This window comes from Botrytis cinerea, chromosome 10, assembly GCF_000143535.2.
Source record: "Botrytis cinerea B05.10 chromosome 10, complete sequence".
Classification (NCBI taxonomy): Eukaryota; Fungi; Ascomycota; class Leotiomycetes; order Helotiales; family Sclerotiniaceae; genus Botrytis; species Botrytis cinerea.
In genome coordinates, this window is record NC_037319.1 from 111,705 (window position 1) to 133,758 (window position 22,054).

Here is a 22,054-nt window from a genome sequence, read left to right on the forward strand (position 1 = left end):
TGTGAGTGTTGGAAGGGATTTCCAAATTTCGAGCCAGCAACAGATTTTCTCGACACATAATTAGATGCCAAGCGTCAGTCCTCATCGAGTAGGGAAATTTACAAAAAATATATATGCTAATTGGAACATCATGGTCGACTCACATACCAGACTAATAATCTACCCGCCATATCTGTGATAGCAAGACTCTTGCATAGCATGACTCAAAACGATTATTACGCCGGTTGATGGAGAAGTCAATTTCTAGAGTCACTCCTCTGGTCTACAGAGTTTCACAAAAATGATATAAGAATCGAGAAATGCGTGCCTTCTTGGAACTAGGCTTTTATTTCCATTGGTGGCATAATCTACGATCATGAAGGTGAAGAGTTTAAGGCTGGCCTTGGAAATATCTCTGTGGATATTCATGTTTCTGGCAACAATGCTTTTGGTTGCGTTTTGGGAGGTAAGCTTGAAATTAATACAGTTCTTATTCTGATACAGGCTATACGCTATACGCGATATTCGATATCACTTTATCACATCATTGAATTTGAGAAGGAATGGACTATTTGGGGGAGTATAACCTATGTGAATCTATATCCATACTATCATGATCCAAACAAGCCAACCTAATTTGTATTTGAGGTCAAGAAGAACAACCCTCTCTCCCTCACACTTTTGGAACCCGAAAATTCGAGCAGTATGACAAGAATCCAAGTTTTCTGGTCCTAAGTTGTCTTGAAGAAGATGAAAAAAGGGAATTCAATATCTATGAGAGCAGGTATCGCTCTCGTCGATGAGAGGTCAATAAATTTTCTCAATTGGGTTCGAGCTGGCACTCAAGGATCTATCATTCTCATTTAAACTGGGAATAAAGCAACATATCGTAGGAGCGGACTTTGTTGGTGAAGCTGCCTTCTCGCCGCAGACTTTTAATTTGGAAGATGTCTACATTTTGATCAAATTCATTCATGTACATGTGTGATTCATTTCATCATTATACGTCTAATTTTACCATCTGCATCCTATATTTGAGTTGTCATGATTTCTATACATTATCTCAACAGAAATCCTCTTGGAAATTATTATCATTAGAGTTGGAGCAAAACTACGAGTACAACGTAGTGACGAAATTATCACTGTTCAAGTTAAAATTCGAATTCCAGAATGACCATATATCAACCTGCACAATTATATCATATTGCGTCATAGAGAAATGCATATGTCACACGTCTTATTGAGATTGCGTACTAAAATATACCTATTACACACAGATGATATCAAACATGTGATTTTAATTGTTCAAAAAGTATTACAATTGAATACCAGTTTGCCAGTAGTCCAAAAAGGGTGAGGTTGGTGAGGTGAACGAGGTTGGTGAGGTCGGTGAGAAGTGACACCCCAAAGGTCATGAGAAAGTCTAAAACAATTGTACCTGAACACCAGACTTGAGCGCTGCCACCCAATTAATTAGCCTAAATTGATGTCGATCTGTCACGTGATATTAAACAGCACCTCCCCGCCTGCTCCTCTCCCCTCAGGTAAGTCTCCTCTCTGCTGGTAATGAATGGGTCATGTTGATGAAGCGATATCCATATTGTAATAAACTCTGAGAAGTTTGATAGGAGGCAACGAAACTGCATGGGATACACAAACGGAGCAAAGTACAAACCCGGTTCATCCAAACAACGGTGCTGCTACATTCCGTGTTTCATAAGCGCACCCTTTTGAAGACCCCATGAAACATCCAACAATTATTAGCCAACAAAGCCGTGAGCAAAATTTTCGATTGAAACAAACCAAGGAATGGTGCGCATATTTTGGGCTGCCAAATAATGCTCTATGGCAGGGGGGCTGAGAATGATTATGGGATGCATCGTTCCTCCCAGCTGTAGTTGGCCTTTCGGCGTAGAAAACAATTCACGAATTGATTAATCACGGCAAGCATGACACTGCAGGGCAACTATGTTGAAACTGCCGTCGATGGGATGAAATTATATGGCATATCCATTCTTGGCTGTGTTCGTACGACTTCGGAAGGTCGAAAGGGGATTTGGCTTGGAGTATTGAAATTTTTATATTAAAAAGAAGGGGGAGGATCTACGACGCGTTTATGCGATGGGATCCGTCCGTTCTTCTTCCCCATATATTTTGAAAAAGGTCCGCACTTGAAAGCTTGATCCCGTTTCGAAGAATCTCTTTGGTAGGATGAAAAAGTAGCTTGGGAAATTAAGAGCCGCCACAACAAATGTCCGAAGTACCAATCAAGGCGCAACAACCACGTATCGTGAATGTGAAGAAACACCAAGTTTCAACTCTTCTCTGTTTTCACTCAATCTTTGACCCTCCACATTCTCGGCACTGTGACTAGATGAGACTGTCAAGGGACTACCCAAGTATCCTGATCTATATACAGCGTAATACAGAGTACACACTCTCTACTGTCGACTCATCACGGGAGCATCGATGAACCCTTGTTGCACTAACAAACACACCAGGGTAGAACAGCGTAAATCACACAGCAACAACACCGAATCAAATCGTCCCAAGTGACGGGTCGCGGGTGTTCCTTTCCAATACAAGCGGCGATATAGAGCATTTCGAGGCACTTGCCACTTAATAACCATATTAAGTTCCCGGGAGAGTGAAGCACTGATATACCCTTAATTGGAGTGGGAAGCTTTCCTCCCCAGTCATGGGCCCGTCTTCGAACAGTCCGCTTAGACAATATGGAGAGCATACCAAGGAAGCCACTCTTTGTGCTCAAGATGGTTTGTTTGAGGTATGGGATGGCAGACCGGATGGAGTGAAGAAAGTTGATCCAAAAGATATAAAGATCACGGGCCGCCGCCAACATGTTAATTCTCATCATTTTACACCTTTTGGCAGGCCACACACTCATTTCTTCAAACCTTCTTTTTTCTCTCGACGAGATAATTCCAAACTTGTGAGTTCATCGCCTTGGCATCGAATGCTGATCTCCATTCCTGTTGTTGTACGGTTGCTTGAAGGTTTTGATTGTTTGATCATTTGGCTGTTTGATTGTATGTTTGTCATGAGGCCGAGTCGGATGATTTGAATAGCTTCAGAAATTCGATTCACCCCCTCATGGCAATCACAATTCAACCCCGTTTAATCCTATTGTTCCTTTCCCGGCCACGACCACAATGATATAAAATCAGCCACCAATCCTAATCACATCACCCTCATTATCATCATTGTCTTTCAATCTTATCTTGTATACGAGATTGGATTTGGAAATTACTGTTACAACAGAGCTACTTTTACGAGTGAATGCTGGTATCAAGTCGAACCATCGTTCCTTCTCATAAGAGTACCCAGAAACAAACGAGAGACAGGATTCTTTCCTTCGTCTTTTACAACCACCTCACAGCCAACACACAATACCAACATAAATACTGATTGAACGTGTTGTCTCTGGCAGAAACAACATTCTTTTACAGATACTACATCGACGTCGACATCCTGCAGCAGCTGGTACTACTTCACGATGGCTTCCTTCTCAATCATTTCCATTTTGTTGGCTCTACGCTTCTTTTTCATCGTCTCTGGTGCTCCTACTCCTGTGCCCACAGATGCAGTGGCGACAACATCGGCTTCCAGCAATTATTGGCTCGCTACAGTAAGTTTCTTCATCCTTCTTCGCCCCTCTCACCATGGGAAGATCATCTCTAACTTTCTCAGATTCAACGACAAGGTACTGCAGCATTTGGTGATGCTTCATATCAAATCTTCCGCAATGTTAAGGACTTTGGTGCTGTTGGTGATGGTAAGTCAATCCTTTCTCCCCTCAAATGGTATTATACTAACACTCACATTCAAGGTGTAACTGATGACACCGCTGCCATCAATGCTGCCTTGTCCTCTGGTAATCGTTGTGGTAAAGGCTGTGACTCTTCTACTGTTACTCCCGCTCTTGTTTACTTTCCGTAAGTCAATATACCTTGTCTTTCAGCATCACCTATCCCATTTGGACTTTACTCTCCTTTCGATGCCTGAATCTTCTCGCGCATTACTAACTTACTTACAGACCTGGAACATATGCTATCTCAACTCCTATTAAGCAACAATATTTCACCCAACTTGTTGGTGATGCTGTTACTCTCCCAACAATCAAGGGTCTTGCCAACTTTGCTGGCATGGCTTTACTCGACGCAGACCCATATGATCCTGAATTTAACTGGTTCACTAACCAGTGAGTTTTCATACTGCATTTATTCTGTCAGCGCGAATACTAACAATCTTTTAGAAACAACTTCTACCGTCAAATCAGAAACTTTGTCATCGACTTGACTGCCATGCCTGCCTCAACTGGTAGTGGTATTCATTGGCAAGTTGCTCAAGCTACATCATTACAAAACATTGTTTTCAACATGAGAACTGATGGTGGCGAAGGCAACAATCAACAAGGAATCTTCATGGATAATGGCAGTGGTGGTTTCATGGCCGACTTAACATTCAACGGTGGCAAGTACGGTGCTTTCTTAGGCAGTCAACAGTTTACTTCTCGAAACTTGACCTTCAACAACTGCCAGACAGCTATCTACCTAAACTGGGCCTGGCTCTGGACCTTCAAGGACATCCAGATCAACAACTGTGGTATCGGTCTCGATATGTCAGCCGGTGGTGCCAGCTCGCGGGCTGCAGGATCGGCCACATTGATGGACAGCACAATTGTCAATACTCCAATCGGTATCTCTACTGTTTACGATGTCGCCGAAACCGGAACTAACGGCACTCTCGTTATTGACAACGTCGACTTCTCTTCAAATGTTCCTGTTGCCGTTTATGATGCCGCTTCTAAATCAACTGTTCTTGCCGGAAACACCAAAGTTGCATCATGGGCACAAGGAAAGGTCTACACTGGTGTTAATGCTGGTCAAGCTAGTCAAGGTACCCAAGATGCTGTCACCAAGCCTGCAGTTCTCTTGGATTCTACTGGAAAGTTATTTGGACGCACCAAACCACAATATGAGACTTTGCCAGCCTCTTCGTTCTTGAGTGTCAAGTCTAATGGAGCTAAGGGTGATGGAACTACTGATGATACTGCTGCCATTCAAGCAATTTTCGACAAGGCTACCACTGATCAAGTTGTTTACTTCGATCACGGTGCTTATGTTGTCACTGATACCATCAAGGTCCCAAAGAACATCAAGATCACTGGTGAGATCTGGCCTATGATCATGGCAAAGGGATTCAATGATCAAGCCAATCCAAAGGCTGTCTTCCAAGTTGGACAAGTTGGTGACACTGGCTCTGTAGAGATCTCCGATATGGTTTTCCAAACCATGGGTCCAGCTGCGGGCGCTATTCTCATCGAGTGGAACGTGAAGGAGACTTCCCAAGGCTCAGCAGGAATGTGGGATGTTCATACAAGAATTGGTGGTAGTGCTGGTACTCAACTTCAATCCAACACTTGCGCCAAGAATCCAAACGTAACTTACAGCGGAAACGCAAACTGCATGGGAGCCTTTATGCTTCTCCACGTTACCGAAAAGGCTTCAATCTACCTTGAGAACAACTGGTTCTGGGTTGCTGATCATGAACTTGATCTTACTGATCATACCCAAATTGATGTTTACAGCGGCAGAGGAATCTTGATTGCTTCTGAAGAAGGACCTACCTGGATGTATGGTACCGCCAGTGAACATAACGTTCTTTACAACTATCAATTAGCCAACGCCTCCAACATCTTTATGGGAGCCATTCAAACTGAAACCCCTTACTACCAATCCAATCCCGATTCCACAACACCTTTCACCACCAACTCAGTTTACGGGGATCCTACTTTCACTGGTGGATCGCTTGCTGATAAAGCATGGGGTGTTCGTATCGTTAACTCTGAGGACATTTTTATCACTGGTGCTGGTCTTTATTCATTCTTCGACAACTACGGTCAAGATTGTTTGTTGACTTCTAACTGCCAGAGCAACATGCTTTCAATTGAGGGTTCAGACAATATCCACATCACTGGATTATCAACCGTCGGTGTTGAAAACATGATCACAATTGATGGACAGAGTGGCGCAGTTTTCAAAGATAACCGTAACACTTTCGCTGCTACAATTGCAATGTTCAAGGGAGCTGGTACAGGTGTTAAGTGCTAGATTGGTTCATCTTAGATGGATAGGGTGCAGTGAAATGAGATACGATACATGATAATGATACCCCACGGATCTTTCATACTTCTTCTTTCATCATATTTTAATGTTCTTCTTGTACATAGCCTTATTAGGTTGTGTACAATATTACATACATAGGGTTTAGAGTAGTTGGCGTTTGTTTTTGTTTTTGCGGGAGGATCGGAGAGACGTGAGATACATATGGGGTATATGCTGTGCATATATGGGTGATTACAATGGAATTGCATGGTTTTTAGATAGTTAGTTATATGAATTTGAGATATTTGGATTTTGGACTTTGATTACTCCTTTTGCGTGTGAGGTGTGAGTGTGATTGTGAGAAAAAAGTTGCAGGGTGTGTCAATCATAATGCTAAGTTTTTGTTTCCCTTTATGAAATTCGAATCAACAGGATTTCTTTGAAGCAAAGTGATACCACACATCACTCGTACTCTTCTAGTTCTGATCTCAGGCTATTATAGATGGTGAATTCTATGTCTTTTATTTTCTGCTTTTCCTCAGCTTACCTTATGTCAAGGGGAAGAAAGATAAAGGAGACTCGACTGAAGACTGGAGAAGAGAAGAAATAAGTTATGAATGGAGTGTGCTGGTGCTGGTGCAGTAGATTGTAGGCTCATGGATTAGAAGTGGTGTTAGACTTGGACTTGGGGTAGGAATTGGTTACGGATGGGATTTATCTTTGGAAGAAGGGGAAGAAGGGCTATGAGAGGAAAGGAGAAAGAAATGGAAGGAACGAGCTGGAGAGTTCTATGGAGTGTGAGTGGGTCTATGGAGGAGCGAGATTGAGGAGCTGGGGATGGGATTGAGGCAGAGATATCAATATGTGGATGTGGAGGTAGAGGTGACTTGGCAGAAAGTGGGTGGGAAGGGAAGGTTACCAGCATTAGCCAGGTCCATAGTAGAATGTATTAGCAAGCACCAAGAGTCGGAGAGCTAAAGCTAGGTGGACGGATTGCAGTCTTACAAATAATTGAAAAGAAGTTGCGAACACCAAGAATTAGTATAAATCTTTTCAGTTAATCAGAATCTATGATTACTACAAACCCACCCTCTAACCCGATCTATTCTGATCTGATCTGGCCCGTGTTCGATTTCCCCAAGCCAAGAAAGTGGAGAGGTCGGTACTGGGCGCGTTGAGCTTGTTTATTTGTTTTACTGTTGGGATCCGGACTGTTGTATGAATGCTCTCGCGTATAATACTGGGTCCTTGGGGTTTGTATTTTTGAAGTGGATTCCTTTGGAAGATGAACGAATGATTTTACTTTCAGGGTGTAGCATGTGATGACTTCGTTTGGATTGTTTTTGTGGGGGAGCTTTTTGGAGATGGTAGATCAGTTGAAAATTTACTAGTTTTGAATTGTATTTTTTATGCTTGGAGCGTGATTTGGAATTTGGAATTGTGTGATTCGGTACGTACAGACACCGGTGATGGAGATGGGAAAGAGTGATGTGCGAAGTAATTAGGTGGGTGGGTTTTATCCGATGCCGTATATTTTTCTATGGCATACAAAGTTCGGTGTTAAAGTGATTTATCCCCATACTTATTATGATTCGGTTGAGGACGTTGTACCGGAGTCTCGGTTCTAAATCTTTGGGGAAGGGGTGAGTGCTGAAGTAAAGGGAACGGAGGAAGGGCACCACTTGTCCCTCCAAAGTGAGGTGGATTAGATACGGATGGGAGATTTGCGGATAATTGGGATGAGTGACTGATGATCTACTCTTCAGAGTTCTTTGGATTTCTTGGGAATAAAGGTAATACCAGTAGTCTGTGTTGAATTTGACTAGATCATAATGACCAAGTTTTGAGATTAGAGTGCAGTGTTTACTTTACTGTATTGGAATAAGTATCGAAAGCCACATAATCGGAATCACTTAGGTTGTAACATAAGTCATATACTTCCCCCTTCACATTCTACGTTACGTAGACGAAATGAAGATGGAGAAATATTTTGTATCTCGGATGGATATACATAATATCTGCCGAATGCGATATTATTCTCAGGTGAAGCTTCCCCATCAGAGGATGTTTGTTTGAGAAGCTGGTATGATCTACACTAGCTTAGAGAACTAGCTCATTCTTAAATTTGATAGCTTGACTGATTTTTCTCTCTATTAGATTTGACCAGCTATTGAAAAGTTTCACGACCTAATAAATGTTTCGATAGGGATCGACAGCGACCGTTTCAGAGATAAATTGGCGAGCCGTGTAGTGAGGCGGGATAATTAGGTTTAATAAGGTGCTCATGAGGGGTAGGTACTATAGGTCAGCATCGAAGAAATACAAAGATACGGCCTAGGCAAGAAAATTGCTAATGGACCTCGTTCCGGATAGCATGACTCCACTCCACTCTGCCATATTGGGCTTCGCTGAAATGACGTACATTGCAGTTTTTCTACCTTTTCGATTCACTAGAATCTTTCAAAATAGACGAGCTTGAAATTTCAGAACCCAGAACAGAACTTGGCGTCATGTAGAAGCAGAAGATGCTTGTGATTACTGCATGCTCGAGATATTTTCAGATCTCCCCTTCATATCCACTGGACTGTATCGTTGATGATTTTGATTTCGACAGGGAAAGGCATATGAATATTCTTATTTAGACTGGACGTCATATTCTATATTTGGTGGGTACTCTCAACACTACTAATGGCGCCGCGTCGCGCTTAATAACTGCTAGCAACTCAAATAGATTAAGTGAGGCTCTTCAAATTCTTACAATTTAAACTTTAGTACCATCAGCCTTAATTATGCACAAAACTCCATCAATTTTTGAAGAGGTCATGATCACCGCCAATGTAATACCAACAGCGCTATCGATGATGGTACTTTCATAGTTAACAACCCCGCTGGCTCAAACTTTAACCCTAGAATGTGAAAATTTGATCGAAGTAGGAGAATTTTAAGTTTAAGTCCATCGCCCAACTAGTCTTGTCTAGAGGGTGACTTAATCTGGTCCAAATGGAAGTATGGTAAGATCTTGCATAAATACTGCGAATTCCTTCCCTTGTAACCTTTTCTTTTGGGCCACACTCAGACAACATTTCGAACATATATTCAATATTACAACCACCTTGACAATATCCATATTGAACATATCATCACAGACTTCATTTGAAATTGATGATAACGACATACACACATACTTACCGTATATATCATCTTACTTATTATCAATTTCAAATATCTCCAACAATGGCCACACCATCGAACCCAACGGAGACCACAGCCGCCCCCGAACATCCTCTTCCCCGTATCATAATTCGATCACCTAAAGAAATGGAACGTATCAGAAGACTCAGAAAGAACCTGGCAAACTCTCATCCGAGTGTAAAAACATATGCCCATGACGCAAGATGTGGAGAACCCAGCGGCGCTCCTGCAAAAATGAAAAGGGATAGCACAAATCTTGGTATGAAACTTGGAAAGACACTCCATCACAGGGAATATTTGATCAAAGAATTGGGAGTATTTGGAATGGTAGCCAATAGTGAGAAGAGAAAACTTTTATATAAGAATTGGGTACGAATTACAAAGGTTGCATTGCAAAAGGAAGAAGAAAGTGTCTTCAAAGAGTACAGAAGATTGGCCTCCAATTTGATGTTAAGAAGGAAATCAATATGTGCAAAACTTGGTACTAGTCCCATGGATAGAAAGGCTTTGGAGAAAATGTTGGTTGAGATAAAGGACAAGCAGAGAGAGGCGGTAACTGCTTGTGTGAAGGAACGCGAAAAGGTGCACATGCATCGAGTCAAGATGGAGAACAAAATGAAAGAGATAAAAGAATTGCTTGCTGAGATGAGCGAGTTCCCTCAAGGAGATCTTGCTAAAATCTGGGGTGAGGGTTACGATCAAGCATTTAAAGGCATTGGCCGAAAACGCACCTGGGAGGAAAGCCAATTAGGCGAAATCAGTGAACTGGTTTGAATTGACCACTAAATCTCTTCAGATTGAGACAAGGAATAAGATAATGTACTTATTAATTGGGCCAACAGAGCATTAGCGGCTTCTGTCAAAGTTCCAATTTAAAATAAAAAAATGTAACTTTACAACAACATGGTTGTGATGTGAACGATTTCTTTGTGTCAATGTGAGAAAATCGATGGATTGTGCAAGATAACAACATTCCAAGTTGACCAGGCCTCACTTGCCTGTACCATAACGTAGAATATAAAGATTCCTCCTGAGATTTGACTTGTTTGCGTACATCTTTACGGCGAGTGGGGTAAGCGTGAAGAACTTCATGCAATACTGCAATATGTAGATGTGTTGAAACTCCCTGCGGTTCTGCTGTGATTATTTTGAGGCAACTAGAGGAATACATGGTGCAAAATATGTTTTGATGCTGTCAAGTCGACATTGTCCTTTGTAGAGTTTGAGGTTATTCACATTGAAAAACGAGGTGATGTTGGGAGGTTGTGCTTAGTCAGCACCGTCATATGCGAGGTGATTAAGAAGGTGAATTGTGTCTAACCGAATGCCATCAAGATTTGAGACATGATGTTAAGACAATTGAGATGCTGAGTGTCAAACTGACGACGGAGATTCATAGTAGAGGGGATAAGATATCCCAGAAGAAGAGCATATTCATGTAGAAGTACGCAGGATCAAGTGTGCAAGATCAAGTATAGTTGATCACCTACGTGGAAGAGGAACATACTTCGCGATGTGTGTTTCTTTCATGGAGAGGCTTAGAAGCGTGAGAGACAATGGTATGACAGAAGCATGCAAGACAGTGTCACAGTATGGGCCGCACCTAACATAAGAAGTGTGAATAGACTTCTTAACTTCTCAACTTCTTGATCTAATCTTGTCCTTTCCAACAGTAACCTACTCACGCATACAGCCAGGGAAGAAGTGGCCATTCTTATATTTCCGATCCAACACTTTTCGCTGTAAATTTACCCGAATTTGCAACGATCAGTTGATTTGAGGACAGAAGGGAGCCAGTTTAAGTTACAGTAACACAGGTAGTCACAGAAAGATGTAAGCAATTTGCAAATTTGGGGGTTTGTGGATTCATTAGATTTTCCAAAAAATGGAGATGTGGCAATATTTGAAGGCGGTGAATAACTCATTTCCAAACAACCTCGACAGCAAAGCAATCTTCTAGACACTTTCAACAATTGGGCGTGAATTGATTACTCCATCAGAGATAAGTAGGTAGCTCTGGTGTCTATCCTTGGAATGTTCAACGCATGAATAATCTATTGATATAATAGATGATTTGTATGGAATGCAATGTACCTCCAACATACATCAGAGCTGAGTCTTCATTCTACAAGCATCTTACCTAGATATCACAACATCACATTATCATACATCCCACTCCGCCACAAATGGTCACAAACTTGCAGTGTCACCCTGGTTGATTCTCGTTTTAGCAGGAGCCTCGGAACTCCCCTCTCAATGTTGGTTCTTGCCGCAAAAGGCGTGGAGCTGGAAATGAGGCATTTTTGTAATACATGAGGGATTTTAGCCTGCTCGAATCCGGAGGCGAGGATAAGAAACTTCATAATTCGTCCCTCTTTGGAAAGCTTACGGCTTGCAATCCTCCAAGATAAGACATCCAAACCCAGTGATAAATTTCAAATTGTCAAAGGTATCACAATGAGTAGAGCTCAGGTGTCATTGATAGTTCGATGTCAGCTGTGGGGATGTCAGTTGTAGAGATATCTACCCTTCGGGACCCATGAAATCTAATCTGTGTATCCCTGGTGGAAGGGCAATTGGCCAATGGGTAGCTTTACTTCTAATTCTCGAGGTGGAATGAGATTAAAGAAAAAAAAATGATATTATTATGGCTTGGAATAGTATAAGTGAATTCAGATTCCCATAGATGTCATGGGAAATTTCCTCTATGTTTAATCTTGTGTCGTTTCATCGTTCTCTATACACTTGACCTCCTTTCCGAGTGCAGCATCTTTAGCACCTGTTCGGATTATATTCGCCCGAGCGGAGGACGAACAGAGTTCTTGAAAGTTGGTACTAAGATGGCAGATCTATCTCAGCACATTCAGTTCAGAGATGAAATCAAGCCTGTGAGGTCAAACAGATCAAATGGGCTGGCATTTGGAGATGTTTTGGCAGAATCGAAAGTGTCTCAGATGGCATCTAGTTACGACTTTGAGGAGAAGGCATTAGAGATTGCCAATGAAGATTTGAACAAGAAGAAGAAACAGGTATGTATTTAGTCGATATTCAAGCAATTCCGCGGGGGGTTCAATCCTCTATTTGCTCTTCCTATATTTGCGCTTTGGGGGCTCCCTCGTGTCTTTCCAGCAGGCGAGTCTTCAAATCATTCTGCCCATTCTAATCTTTTCTAGACATATACAGGATGGATGCTTATGTGGCTGGCATATCAAAGTACTGGAGTTATTTACGGAGATATAGGTATGCTTTTAGTTCCCTTCCTAAGAAATCACACTGGCTTACATTTTATATCCAGGCACAAGTCCCTTATATGTTTACTCTTCCACTTTTACAAGTCACCCTTCATACGAAGATCTCGTGGGCGCACTATCTATAATAATCTGGACCCTCACACTTATGGTTTCGGTCAAATATGTTTTCATCGTATTGTCCGCGGATGATGATGGAGAAGGGGGCACATTCGCTCTATACAGTTTACTAGCCCGTTATGCACATATCGTTCGATCAGACCCGAATATTTCAGGAATGGTCAAGATGGAACGTCATCAAACCAACGATTTGAAACCTTCGAATAAAAATGTACGAACGTTCATCGAGGGATCCGCAGTTGCTAGGGTGGTTCTAAAGTTCTTGGGTGTTTTAGGTGTTAGTATGGTTATGTCGTAAGTTCAAGGTGAAGGTACAAGAAGTTACTCCTCTAATAACTACCAGGGATGGAATTTTAACACCCGCTCAATCTGTACTTGGGGCTATTCAAGGAATTGAAGTTGCACAGCCAGACATCAGCACTAGTACAATCGTCGGCACAACTTGCGCTATTCTCGTCGTACTATTTGCCATTCAACCTTTCGGGACTTCAAAAATTGCAACTACATTTGCGCCGATAGTTATGATTTGGTTATTGTTCAACATGTGCACTGGCATCTACAACTTAACTCAGTACGATCACAGCGTTCTCAAAGCGTTTTCTCCTTATTTTGCCGGACGATACTTCATGCGAAACAAAGAGGAAGGATGGAAATCATTAGGCGGACTCTTACTCGCTTTCACCGGAGTAGAAGCACTCTTTGCAGATTTGGGTGCTTTCAGTAAAAGAGCCGTTCAAATTTCTTGGCTAGGCTTTACTTATCCTTGCTTGTTATTGGCATATATTGGGCAAGCCGCATACATTTCTCAAGATGCCACAAAAACCGCTTACACGAATCCTTTCTTCAATAGTGTTCCGCCAGGGACATTCTGTAAGTTTCACAGACATCTTCTACTTGTAATGAAGATCTACTAACATGATTCAGATTTCGCTCTTGTCATCGCAATTTTAGCCGCTATTGTTGCTTCACAAGCTATGATCACAGCTAGTTTCCAATTGCTATCACAGGTCATGAGATTGTCTTACTTTCCACACATCAAAACCGTTCATACTTCAAAGCTATTTCACGGGCAAGTGTATATGCCATTAGCAAACTGGCTTCTTATGATTGGTACAGTCGTGGTGACAACAGCATACAGTAACGTGGGTTCTCCTTTTCACAACAACTCACCTGCAATACTCAATACATGGTACTAACATAACACTAGACAACTCGTCTCGGAAATGCCTACGGTGTTTGCGTAATCTTCGTAACCTTTATAACAACCTGCATGGTCTCCCTCGTCGCCATAATCATCTGGCGTATAAACGTCCTCATAGTCCTCATATTCTTCCTCGTCTTCGCCGCCCTCGACGGCGTCTACCTCTCAGCAGCCCTCATCAAAGTTCCCACCGGCGCATGGTTCACCCTTCTCCTCGCCTTCATCCTCTCCTGCATCTTCGTACTCTGGCGCTACGGAAAAGAACAACAATGGACCTCGGAAGCCCAAGACCGCATTCGCCCCTCCGAATTCATAACCACCGAGCTCCACTCCGGTACCCCTACATCTTGGCTCACTGCAGCATATGGTTCCCACCCCATCACTACCGTTCCAAGCGTCGGTATCTTCTTCGACAAAATCGGCGATCAGCTCCCCATCGTCTTTACTCAATTCGTCCGCAAATTCTGCGCAACCCCTGAAATCATCATCTTTCTACACATGCGTCCGCTTTCCATCCCCCACGTCCCAGACGAGGAACGCTACGTCGTGCAGCGAACTTCCATCCCCGGATGTTATCGAATCACCATTCGTCACGGCTACACCGACGATATCATCACGCCATCCATCGGCGCAACCCTAATTTCCCAACTCACACTCTTTATCACTCGCGATCCGGGGACTTTTTCGGGCCTGCAGAGGAGTTTAGTTTCTCCTGCTCCATCGACCCCACAATCTCAATCTCCATCTCCAAATTCAAATTCAAATCACACTTCCCCAGCGACGAGTATACTGCACACACCAGAAATCCAGCGAGAATTAGACGGGATAAACAGCGCAGCCGCGAATCAAATCGTCTACGTATTAGGCAAAGAGCAGATGAAGATTCGCGAGGGGGGCGGCGTGCAGAATTGGATCCGACGAGCTGTACTATGGATCTTCTTGTGGATTCGCGATAATAGTCGGGGGAAGATGGCGGATTTAGATTTGCCAGTAGAGGGATTGGTCGAGGTAGGTTTCGTAAAGGTTATCTAGAATTCGTAGAGTACGAGATATGAGATATGAGATATGAGATGCATAATAAATATATCCTTTCTTCTCTTTGTCTCTGTTCTTGCACCGCCAACTTGCCAACATACGGCTTTAAGCGACATCTTGATCTGAATACGGATCGCACACCTACAATCTACATACAGTCAGTACCCCCGAATCCCAACAGCGATCTCGATGTACACATGTAAACAAATCGAAACACATCTATCCCATCCCATCCCACCCCATCTCCCGATTCTCAAACCACAAGTATCCCAAATATCCATAGCGGGATCCCAATCTGCCTACCCCGTAGATTACAATTCTATAATCACGTCGAATGTAATCGTCTAACCAAGTAGGTGAGCAATTAGACTTGACTAGACTTGACCTCGCTAAGCTAAGCTAGGTAAGCTTACTACGTACATACCTAACAACTTGTCTACTTTATGCGACCCAAAGGACAGGACAAGATACGACAAGATAGGACAGGACAGAACAACCAGATCTTTCCAGTCATCCCAATCCAAAAATACCCACAGACGAGAACTTTCTTCGATTTCGCCATTTTCACTTGCAAAAAATATGAATTTCTCTCCATAAGCTCAGACTAGATGGATCAGGTATTATTCGATTTGATTTCATTGAATTTTAATTTTGATAATGACAAAGGAACTTCATATAATTGTATTGCCTCGACTGCTATCTTATGCACAAGTCATTTTACCCCTCTCCACTTAGTCGCCAAGCAATCAGTATCCATATCTCCATTCCATTCTCTTCCTATGTATTTCATCTCATCTCATCTCATACCTCCATTCACATACTCTCTCACTTCCGAGACACTCTTGCCACATCCATCCTTCCATCCATTCCAATGCCTCTCTTCAAAATCTTCTTCTCCAATTTTCAACTTATGTTCAAGATTCCATCCATCCACCCATCAACAACCAATCCACAAAAAAACACCCAATACGCCAACCAAAACAATTCTCCCATCCCATCCATCCCAACCTATCTCCAAATCCTTCCTTGTCTTACCAACCCAACCCAAGACAAGATAAGAGCATACCAAAACTACACCGTGCCACCCTTCAATTCAATTCAACAACATAGGGAACTACCTCACACCACGCTATTCATATGTAAACTCCAAGTCCTAACAAGTTCCCACCTCCCAAAAGAAAACATCACTACTGCGATCCATCCCATGATCAATACCATGCCAAAAGCCTTTATTCAAACTACCTCTTTCTCATTTTCTCTCAAACTCCTCGCTTCATATAATTTTGTTCTGAAATTCACTCTACGCTAGGTGGTCATGATTGAGAAGGATTTCCATCACCTTGTCGGGCTCGATGACTATCACTTCTTTCTCTTCGACCTCCACTTCTATCTCGATGACTATGGCTTCGATTTCTTTGTGCTACTGCATCATTATAACTTGGTATTGGTGGAGGTGTAGTTTTTCTTCGTAACATTGGTGTCCTTTCACTATCTGTACTTCCTCGAGGACTTCCTGCTGCTGATGGTAAAGGACTCGTATATTCTGGAGGAGGTTGTGCATTATCGTGTACCCCCAATCCACTTTGTTGTGTAACACCTCCTGTAGGTGCTGGTGTAGAACTATTAGAAGCCTCCCCGGGCTCTTCGTGTGAAGGAAAGTGTGTAAGTTGAGCTAAAGAAATATCTGTGGGTGATCGTATTGGTCCAGGACTTGTAGGTGGACCATGCCTAAAATTTCCACTTCGAGTTCGTCCATGTCTTGGGTCTGGTTGGTAATGACCATTACTACTTTGCGCACCTTCTCGTCCTGCCTCTAAAAGAATGCTTCCTTGTTCACTACCATATGGAGGTGGAGGAGCAAGACTACCAGTCATAGGTGCTAAACCCCATTTCTTAACATTTGCTTCAATGAAAACGAATCCAGATTGACCAAAATTGACATGTACTGTGCAAGGACCATTTGCTCCAACAGCTGGGAAAAGGTTCTGTGATTTCAAACCATGTGCTACATCTTCGAGTTTCTTTCCATTTCGAGTGAAGAATATCGTGCCAGTTCGAGGTCGGTATCCTACTCCAATAACATCTCCTTGAACGTATTGTGGTCCATATACCGGTCCGCTAAAGGGTTGATTGTATCTTCGATGTCCAGTAGATGTATAAGCGACGGAATACTTATGCCACCCTGCTTTAAGTCAGTAATTATCCTCACAATTCATGATCCAGACAACATACCTGGTAACCTGAACAAAGGATAAGGTTTTGTAGCCACGCCGATACTAATAAGTGTGTTTTCTGGCTTATCGTAAATCTTAGACTCCCAATAGTAAACCTCGTTCTGTTTTGGTACGGGTAAATTCGTCAAGGTGCAACATTCGCTATCGAAGAATTCAATTTCCGTCCTAGCCTCTACAAAACAATTCGCAATCTCTAACTCTGGTTCGAATTCCCAAGCAGAGACTCCTTTCTCTTGAATTGCCAAGTATTGTGATAAGGAAATGTCGGTTGGTAATGAATCGGGTGGGTTTGATTGTACGAATGCTATACGGACAAGATCATTAGTATCATGATATCAAGCGGCAGGTAGATAATGATTAGACACACCTTTGGCTCGTAAGTATTCCGTTCTTTGTAAATCATCCATTTCTTCCAAGGCTTCGGCCTCTTCCTTTGCGAAAGCCTGTTCATCGTCGTATTCTCCCGGCCTTCCGATCCGATCCAGTAAAATCCGCCCACTGCTGGTGTATTTGAAGAAATAAACAATCAGGAAGATAAAAGCGATTAAGATGGCCGAACCAAATGAACTCAATAATCCTATCACCACACCATTTATCGTCGAATCATTGGAGGACTTGAGCTGAACATTGTCGCTAGATGTACTGGTCGCAACAGCCGCCGCCGCACGTTGAAGGCTAGTCGGTTGTTGCAGTGTGTCTCGAAGAGCTTCCTGAGCGGCAGCGATAATGGGTATCGACGTTGGCGTTGCGAATAAAACCGAGGTGGTGAGAGTTGATTGCTGCATCCCCCGCAGGAAGTCCTCCATCATTATACGGTAACCTTGTCGCACCCTTCCAAATGTTGCGTGCCTCGTTTGCTTCCCTTTCTCCAATGATCCAACGCAATGTCGAATGTTGAACCCAGTCCCGATGAGTTCTCGGCCAGCCGGAATAAAATCAAATTGAACTGAATCTCTTGCGGCGGGCGTTCGAAGGGATATCTTATCGAGGGCGAAGGCACAGAACAAACCCAAAAATGGCTGCGTTGGTGGTGGTGGTTGGTGTGTGTCTGTGGTGGAGAAGCAAGAACTGAACTCGGATTTACTTTGTGGTTTGGCTTGTAGAAAAGGCGTATGGTCTAGGATTGGGATTGGGATGTGATGGGATGGGATGGTTGGATGGGTGGATGAGTGGATGGGTGGATGGTGGATGGTGGATGGTGGATGGGTCGATGAACGGACACCGGATGCTTTCGGTAAGGATATCTTGGATAGAGACCTTGAATACCTGAGATACCTAGGTACAACAGTGGTGGTATTGATTGAATTGCTGATAAATTCCTCGCTCGGAGCGATAGGCTGCATATATCTCGTTTTCAGCCAACTTTCTCTCTTGTTCCTCTTTTCTGCTGAACCTCGTAATATTATGTATGCATTTGCACCTCGACAATCTAATTTATCAAGCAAGCAATGAAGGGAGGGGGGGAAAGAATGCAATCAATCTATGCCCATGCATGCAATGAATGATTTGTTTTGTGAAGGGATAAGAATCCCGATAAAGGAAAAAGAAAAGGATTTATGAGCTGGGTTTAGGTTTAGGTTTAGAATGGATGTTCTTTGAAGTCTGATGGTGATATCGAGCATCTACAAGCACGTCTGAGTTTGCACGTCTGAGTTTGCACTGCAGCGCAACAACGTACAAGAGTTTGAAAGTCTGAGTTCAACACTATTCATTACTCGTACTATGTATGATTCGCCCTCTTCCGGCTGATGTTTGGCTAGCCTCTCATTTGGCCTGATGGAGCACCTGGGCAGAGAGAGATGTGGTGAATGAGAGTGGTTTCAGTTGATTTGATATCAATCAACTATCGTTTCAATTTATATTATGGATCATGTCATTAAAGTAGATACCTCCTTGTATATGCAGGTATCTCCATGCGTATCGTATATGGAGGGAGAAGAGTAAGGGAGAAGGGAGAAGGGAGAAGGGAGAAGGGAGAAGGCAGGAAGAGTGTCTAGATGTCTACCGACTACATAATTGATCAGAAACACAAGTCAAGAAAGAGTTCCTGTTCTCCTACAGGAATGAAGATGCATCCATCTAGGCAGGTCCCAAAATGGTACTTACGAAGGACATCCACCCAAACCAGCAACAGGCAAGAGTAAGGACCCAGAGTTTCGCTACATCCTCTCCACTCATGTCATGCATTCGCATTCACATTCACATTCACCCAAAACCAATGGCTAAACCGTCAGAGGCACGGAGCACCAGAGTCTGGAATAGCTAATCCAAGGTAAGGAAGACTCAATGTAACATCATTCTAGAATCATCATCGGATCGTATATCACGGCTGGGTAACAATCTCGCTGCTGACTCCTGGCTGCTGACTCCTGACTGCTGACTGCTTATCTAGATGCATTTGTATTCCTCTCTCATTGCCTGGGTCCATTTTCTCTCGAATTTACTACATTCTTCTGTTCGTTCGAAATCATCCTCCACCCTCATCTCATTCAAATCACATGAATGTCATCTAAACTAAGAGTTATGCATAGCCTGCCTGCCCATTCTGAGATCAGATCTTTTTCATTGCACAGCCAAATCATAGCGTCTTGGGGCTAACTTCTCGTTTCACAATCACGTGATTTGATCGTCATGAAGAGTCTGGAGGGAATGCAGGACTCGCGTGGACAACCGGACAACCATTTGAATGTGAAAAGTTTCATGCTCTGCTTGTTTGAATCTCTGAAGCTCTGAAAGATTTCCTAACAGGTTTCGTATTATGATTCCTTGGCACTTCCAGATTCCATGATGGTGAGTGCAATACTACAAGTATGTATCTACCATACAGGATGAGACGAGGTACCAATACATAAAATAGTGCTAGATGAGGTTATTATCGTCTGTTAAAATATCAAGTATCCTTAAGAGAGCCTTATATTAAACATAAGATGGCTCTGATTGCTCTCTAAGATCGCCTACATCACATCCTTCCAATACGTTACTGCTTTCAAGACATCATCTCGCATTCGCAGCTCTCGTTGAATATTTCCATAAACCTCATTCGAGTTGGTCCCTACGAGTTCAAGTGCCACGCCTGCTGTTCAATCCACTCCTAAGCAAGGCTATCTGACCCCCAGAAAGACATTTGATTTTTCGTCTCCAAGAACAATTTCATTTGGTTACCAGAAGTTAACTCGTCCATCGATAATCCTTCCTGGTCTTCGAAAGCTTTTTGGACGTCTACTGGACGATATTTGTCACGTTGACCCTTTCTTCGGATATAATAATGCCACTTCAAATCTTCGGGGTTTAGACCAGTTCCAAGATTGATCCATCTTGTAATTATAACCGCAATTCCTCTCTCTCCACAATGTTTTAAACGCACCACAAAGTCGGTCCAACAACAATTGCATTGAAGTGTTGGCGTATGGGAAAGTTTACTTCTCACAAGTTGTGATACTATGAGTCCCAACGAGTCTGAATCTGAGTGTCTACAGAATCTAACCGACATTCGATATTTAGCTAACTCCTCGGCGGTTCTGTCTTTTTGGCTCCGAGGGAGAAGAATCCAAGTTTGAGACCGCAACAGAAGCTCATCGCCGCCAAACCGGGCATCAACAGATAATAAAGTCGTTTTTCTCGTGCGCTGATTATATTTAATCTCCAGGTGTCGAAAAGCTTCTAGGGGAAATCCAATATCGATGCCGGATCGATGTTGCTTCATTGCCAAATATACTTGAGGGAAATATATTTCAAAGGACAACAAAAACTTGGGAGAATGAACAGGCGGCCTACTCCGAACACACTCAGCACAGCCGAGATGGTCTTTGGTATTATTGGGCCATTTGATCCTTCGTGTTGGATGGATGCGAGCACAGTCGAAGCATGCAAAGTGTTGAGGAAGGTCTCTCGCCAAAAGTGCCACAAATTTACGATCAACTTTAGGCAAGAAATGAAATGTTCGAGTTGGAGGATTTTTCATAGCCTTCAAGTACTGGTCTCCGAGTACTTCTTTCATACTGCGGCTACAAAAAGTAAGACTAGCAGCATAAATTTCCGGAAGAAATCCTGCTATCATCCTCATTATTTCTGGTGGAATGGGAAGCAAGGCTGGTGAGGTTGACTTTCTTTCTTTTTGGGTAACTGCATAATTGTGAGCAGTTGACTTTTGTTCAGCCATGATGACTGCGTCGGCTTGAGTAGTTGGGGCAATTCGAGCCATCACTGTGGTAAGTCTGCGATTTCAAAAGGTTTTCTTCAACGACTTTCTTCTCCCGAAAGTGCGAGGAGTTGAAGAATTAACACTTCCTTGGTAAGTTAGTTCCAATTGCATATATCTGTCAATATCTGAAAATGACGTCTATATCTAGCTAGTAGGTCAAGATCGATGATTATTCGAGCTTTAATAGGTCTAGCGTCTGTTTTACACAAGCTAACCTCCTCCGATCTTGCGGCCTCACACCAGCTTGAACTCGCCAGGTTGGTCTTCGAAGATCTTTCGTAAAACAGCCAGGAATTCCTTATTTTCTTAAGATAACCAATTAGGGATCGCTTGCTAGACTGTGGTGAGGTTCGTCTTTGAGGAGGTTAGTGGGTTGAGGTGAAGAAGATGTTTGAGGATTTTCCGTAGGAGGACAGACAGAATTGAATTCAATAGTAGAGATTATCACCATATCCAACTCCCCCTCCTGGTTTGTTCTAGATCAGAGAATTCATTCATTCAATCGTATGAGTAGAAGATGAGGAATGGCCAAGAATTGTTTGAACAGCACTAAAAGGGAAGTAATGATTTCCAAAACAATATTGCTTAATTCTCTCGGAAATTCTGTGAGTTTGCAGATAGATGTAATGTCCAAACTTTGCCTTGAATCATATCAAATCCATAGGAGTATTCGTGTGTTCTACTTGTATATCTGCATGCATGAACATCTTCTTCGAGAC

General features: G+C 42.7%; 5 protein-coding genes across 6 annotated transcripts; 3 read left to right on the top strand and 2 right to left on the bottom strand.

Annotated features, from left to right (window-relative positions):
• The first annotated feature begins 2,135 nt into the window (after positions 1-2,135).
• Positions 2,136-6,421, top strand: BCIN_10g00310 (hypothetical protein). Of its 2 annotated transcripts, XM_024695381.1 has the most exons (6): positions 2,136-2,929; positions 3,428-3,625; positions 3,688-3,772; positions 3,827-3,932; positions 4,034-4,198; positions 4,253-6,421. In XM_024695381.1, exons 1-6 carry the CDS (start codon positions 2,678-2,680, stop codon positions 6,108-6,110), a joined length of 2,664 nt encoding a protein of 887 aa, XP_024551175.1. In that variant the 5' UTR covers positions 2,136-2,677; the 3' UTR covers positions 6,111-6,421. The 2 variants fall into 2 exon arrangements, with proteins under 2 accessions (XP_024551175.1, XP_001554182.1); XM_001554132.2 differs by having other exon boundaries at positions 2,136-3,625.
• A 2,264-nt stretch (positions 6,422-8,685) lies between these two features.
• On the top strand, positions 8,686-10,273 carry BCIN_10g00320 (hypothetical protein). The gene has a single exon (XM_001554133.2). It carries the CDS (start codon positions 9,267-9,269, stop codon positions 10,068-10,070), a length of 804 nt encoding a protein of 267 aa, XP_001554183.2. The 5' UTR covers positions 8,686-9,266; the 3' UTR covers positions 10,071-10,273.
• Positions 10,274-11,674: 1,401 nt separating this feature from the next.
• BCIN_10g00330 (hypothetical protein) lies at positions 11,675-14,981 on the top strand. The gene is made up of 6 exons (XM_001554134.2): positions 11,675-12,325; positions 12,470-12,536; positions 12,592-12,958; positions 13,008-13,534; positions 13,589-13,806; positions 13,872-14,981. The coding sequence occupies exons 1-6, from the start codon at positions 12,137-12,139 to the stop codon at positions 14,895-14,897; spliced, it is 2,394 nt and encodes a 797-aa protein (XP_001554184.2). The 5' UTR covers positions 11,675-12,136; the 3' UTR covers positions 14,898-14,981.
• A 528-nt stretch (positions 14,982-15,509) lies between these two features.
• Bcear1 lies at positions 15,510-19,056 on the bottom strand. The gene is made up of 3 exons (XM_001554135.2): positions 17,502-19,056; positions 17,133-17,438; positions 15,510-17,082 (listed from the first exon to the last, which is right to left on the bottom strand). The coding sequence occupies exons 1-3, from the start codon at positions 17,938-17,940 to the stop codon at positions 16,214-16,216; spliced, it is 1,614 nt and encodes a 537-aa protein (XP_001554185.1). The 5' UTR covers positions 17,941-19,056; the 3' UTR covers positions 15,510-16,213.
• An 800-nt stretch (positions 19,057-19,856) lies between these two features.
• Positions 19,857-21,931, bottom strand: BCIN_10g00350 (hypothetical protein). Its single transcript, XM_001554136.2, has one exon. The coding sequence runs from the start codon at positions 21,333-21,335 to the stop codon at positions 20,226-20,228; it is 1,110 nt and encodes a 369-aa protein (XP_001554186.1). The 5' UTR covers positions 21,336-21,931; the 3' UTR covers positions 19,857-20,225.
• Positions 21,932-22,054: the final 123 nt, after the last annotated feature.

Bases quoted from the DNA above. Each gene is read 5' to 3' on its own strand.
- BCIN_10g00320 (XM_001554133.2), top strand. From the start codon at position 9,267: ATGATAACGACATACACACATACTTACCGTATATATCATCTTACTTAT.
- Bcear1 (XM_001554135.2), bottom strand. From the start codon at position 17,940: ATGGAGGACTTCCTGCGGGGGATGCAGCAATCAACTCTCACCACCTCG. The intron at 17,439-17,501 runs GTGTGTCTAATC...TTGTCCGTATAG, and splicing joins GGAATACTTACGAGCCAAAG to CATTCGTACAATCAAACCCA. The intron at 17,083-17,132 runs GTATGTTGTCTG...GACTTAAAGCAG, and splicing joins TCCTTTGTTCAGGTTACCAG to GGTGGCATAAGTATTCCGTC.
- BCIN_10g00310 (XM_024695381.1), top strand. From the start codon at position 2,678: ATGGGCCCGTCTTCGAACAGTCCGCTTAGACAATATGGAGAGCATACC. The intron at 3,933-4,033 runs GTAAGTCAATAT...ACTTACTTACAG, and splicing joins CCCGCTCTTGTTTACTTTCC to ACCTGGAACATATGCTATCT. The intron at 4,199-4,252 runs GTGAGTTTTCAT...ACAATCTTTTAG, and splicing joins TTTAACTGGTTCACTAACCA to AAACAACTTCTACCGTCAAA.
- BCIN_10g00350 (XM_001554136.2), bottom strand. From the start codon at position 21,335: ATGGCTCGAATTGCCCCAACTACTCAAGCCGACGCAGTCATCATGGCT.
- BCIN_10g00330 (XM_001554134.2), top strand. From the start codon at position 12,137: ATGGCAGATCTATCTCAGCACATTCAGTTCAGAGATGAAATCAAGCCT. The intron at 12,959-13,007 runs GTAAGTTCAAGG...AATAACTACCAG, and splicing joins GGTGTTAGTATGGTTATGTC to GGATGGAATTTTAACACCCG. The intron at 13,535-13,588 runs GTAAGTTTCACA...AACATGATTCAG, and splicing joins TGTTCCGCCAGGGACATTCT to ATTTCGCTCTTGTCATCGCA.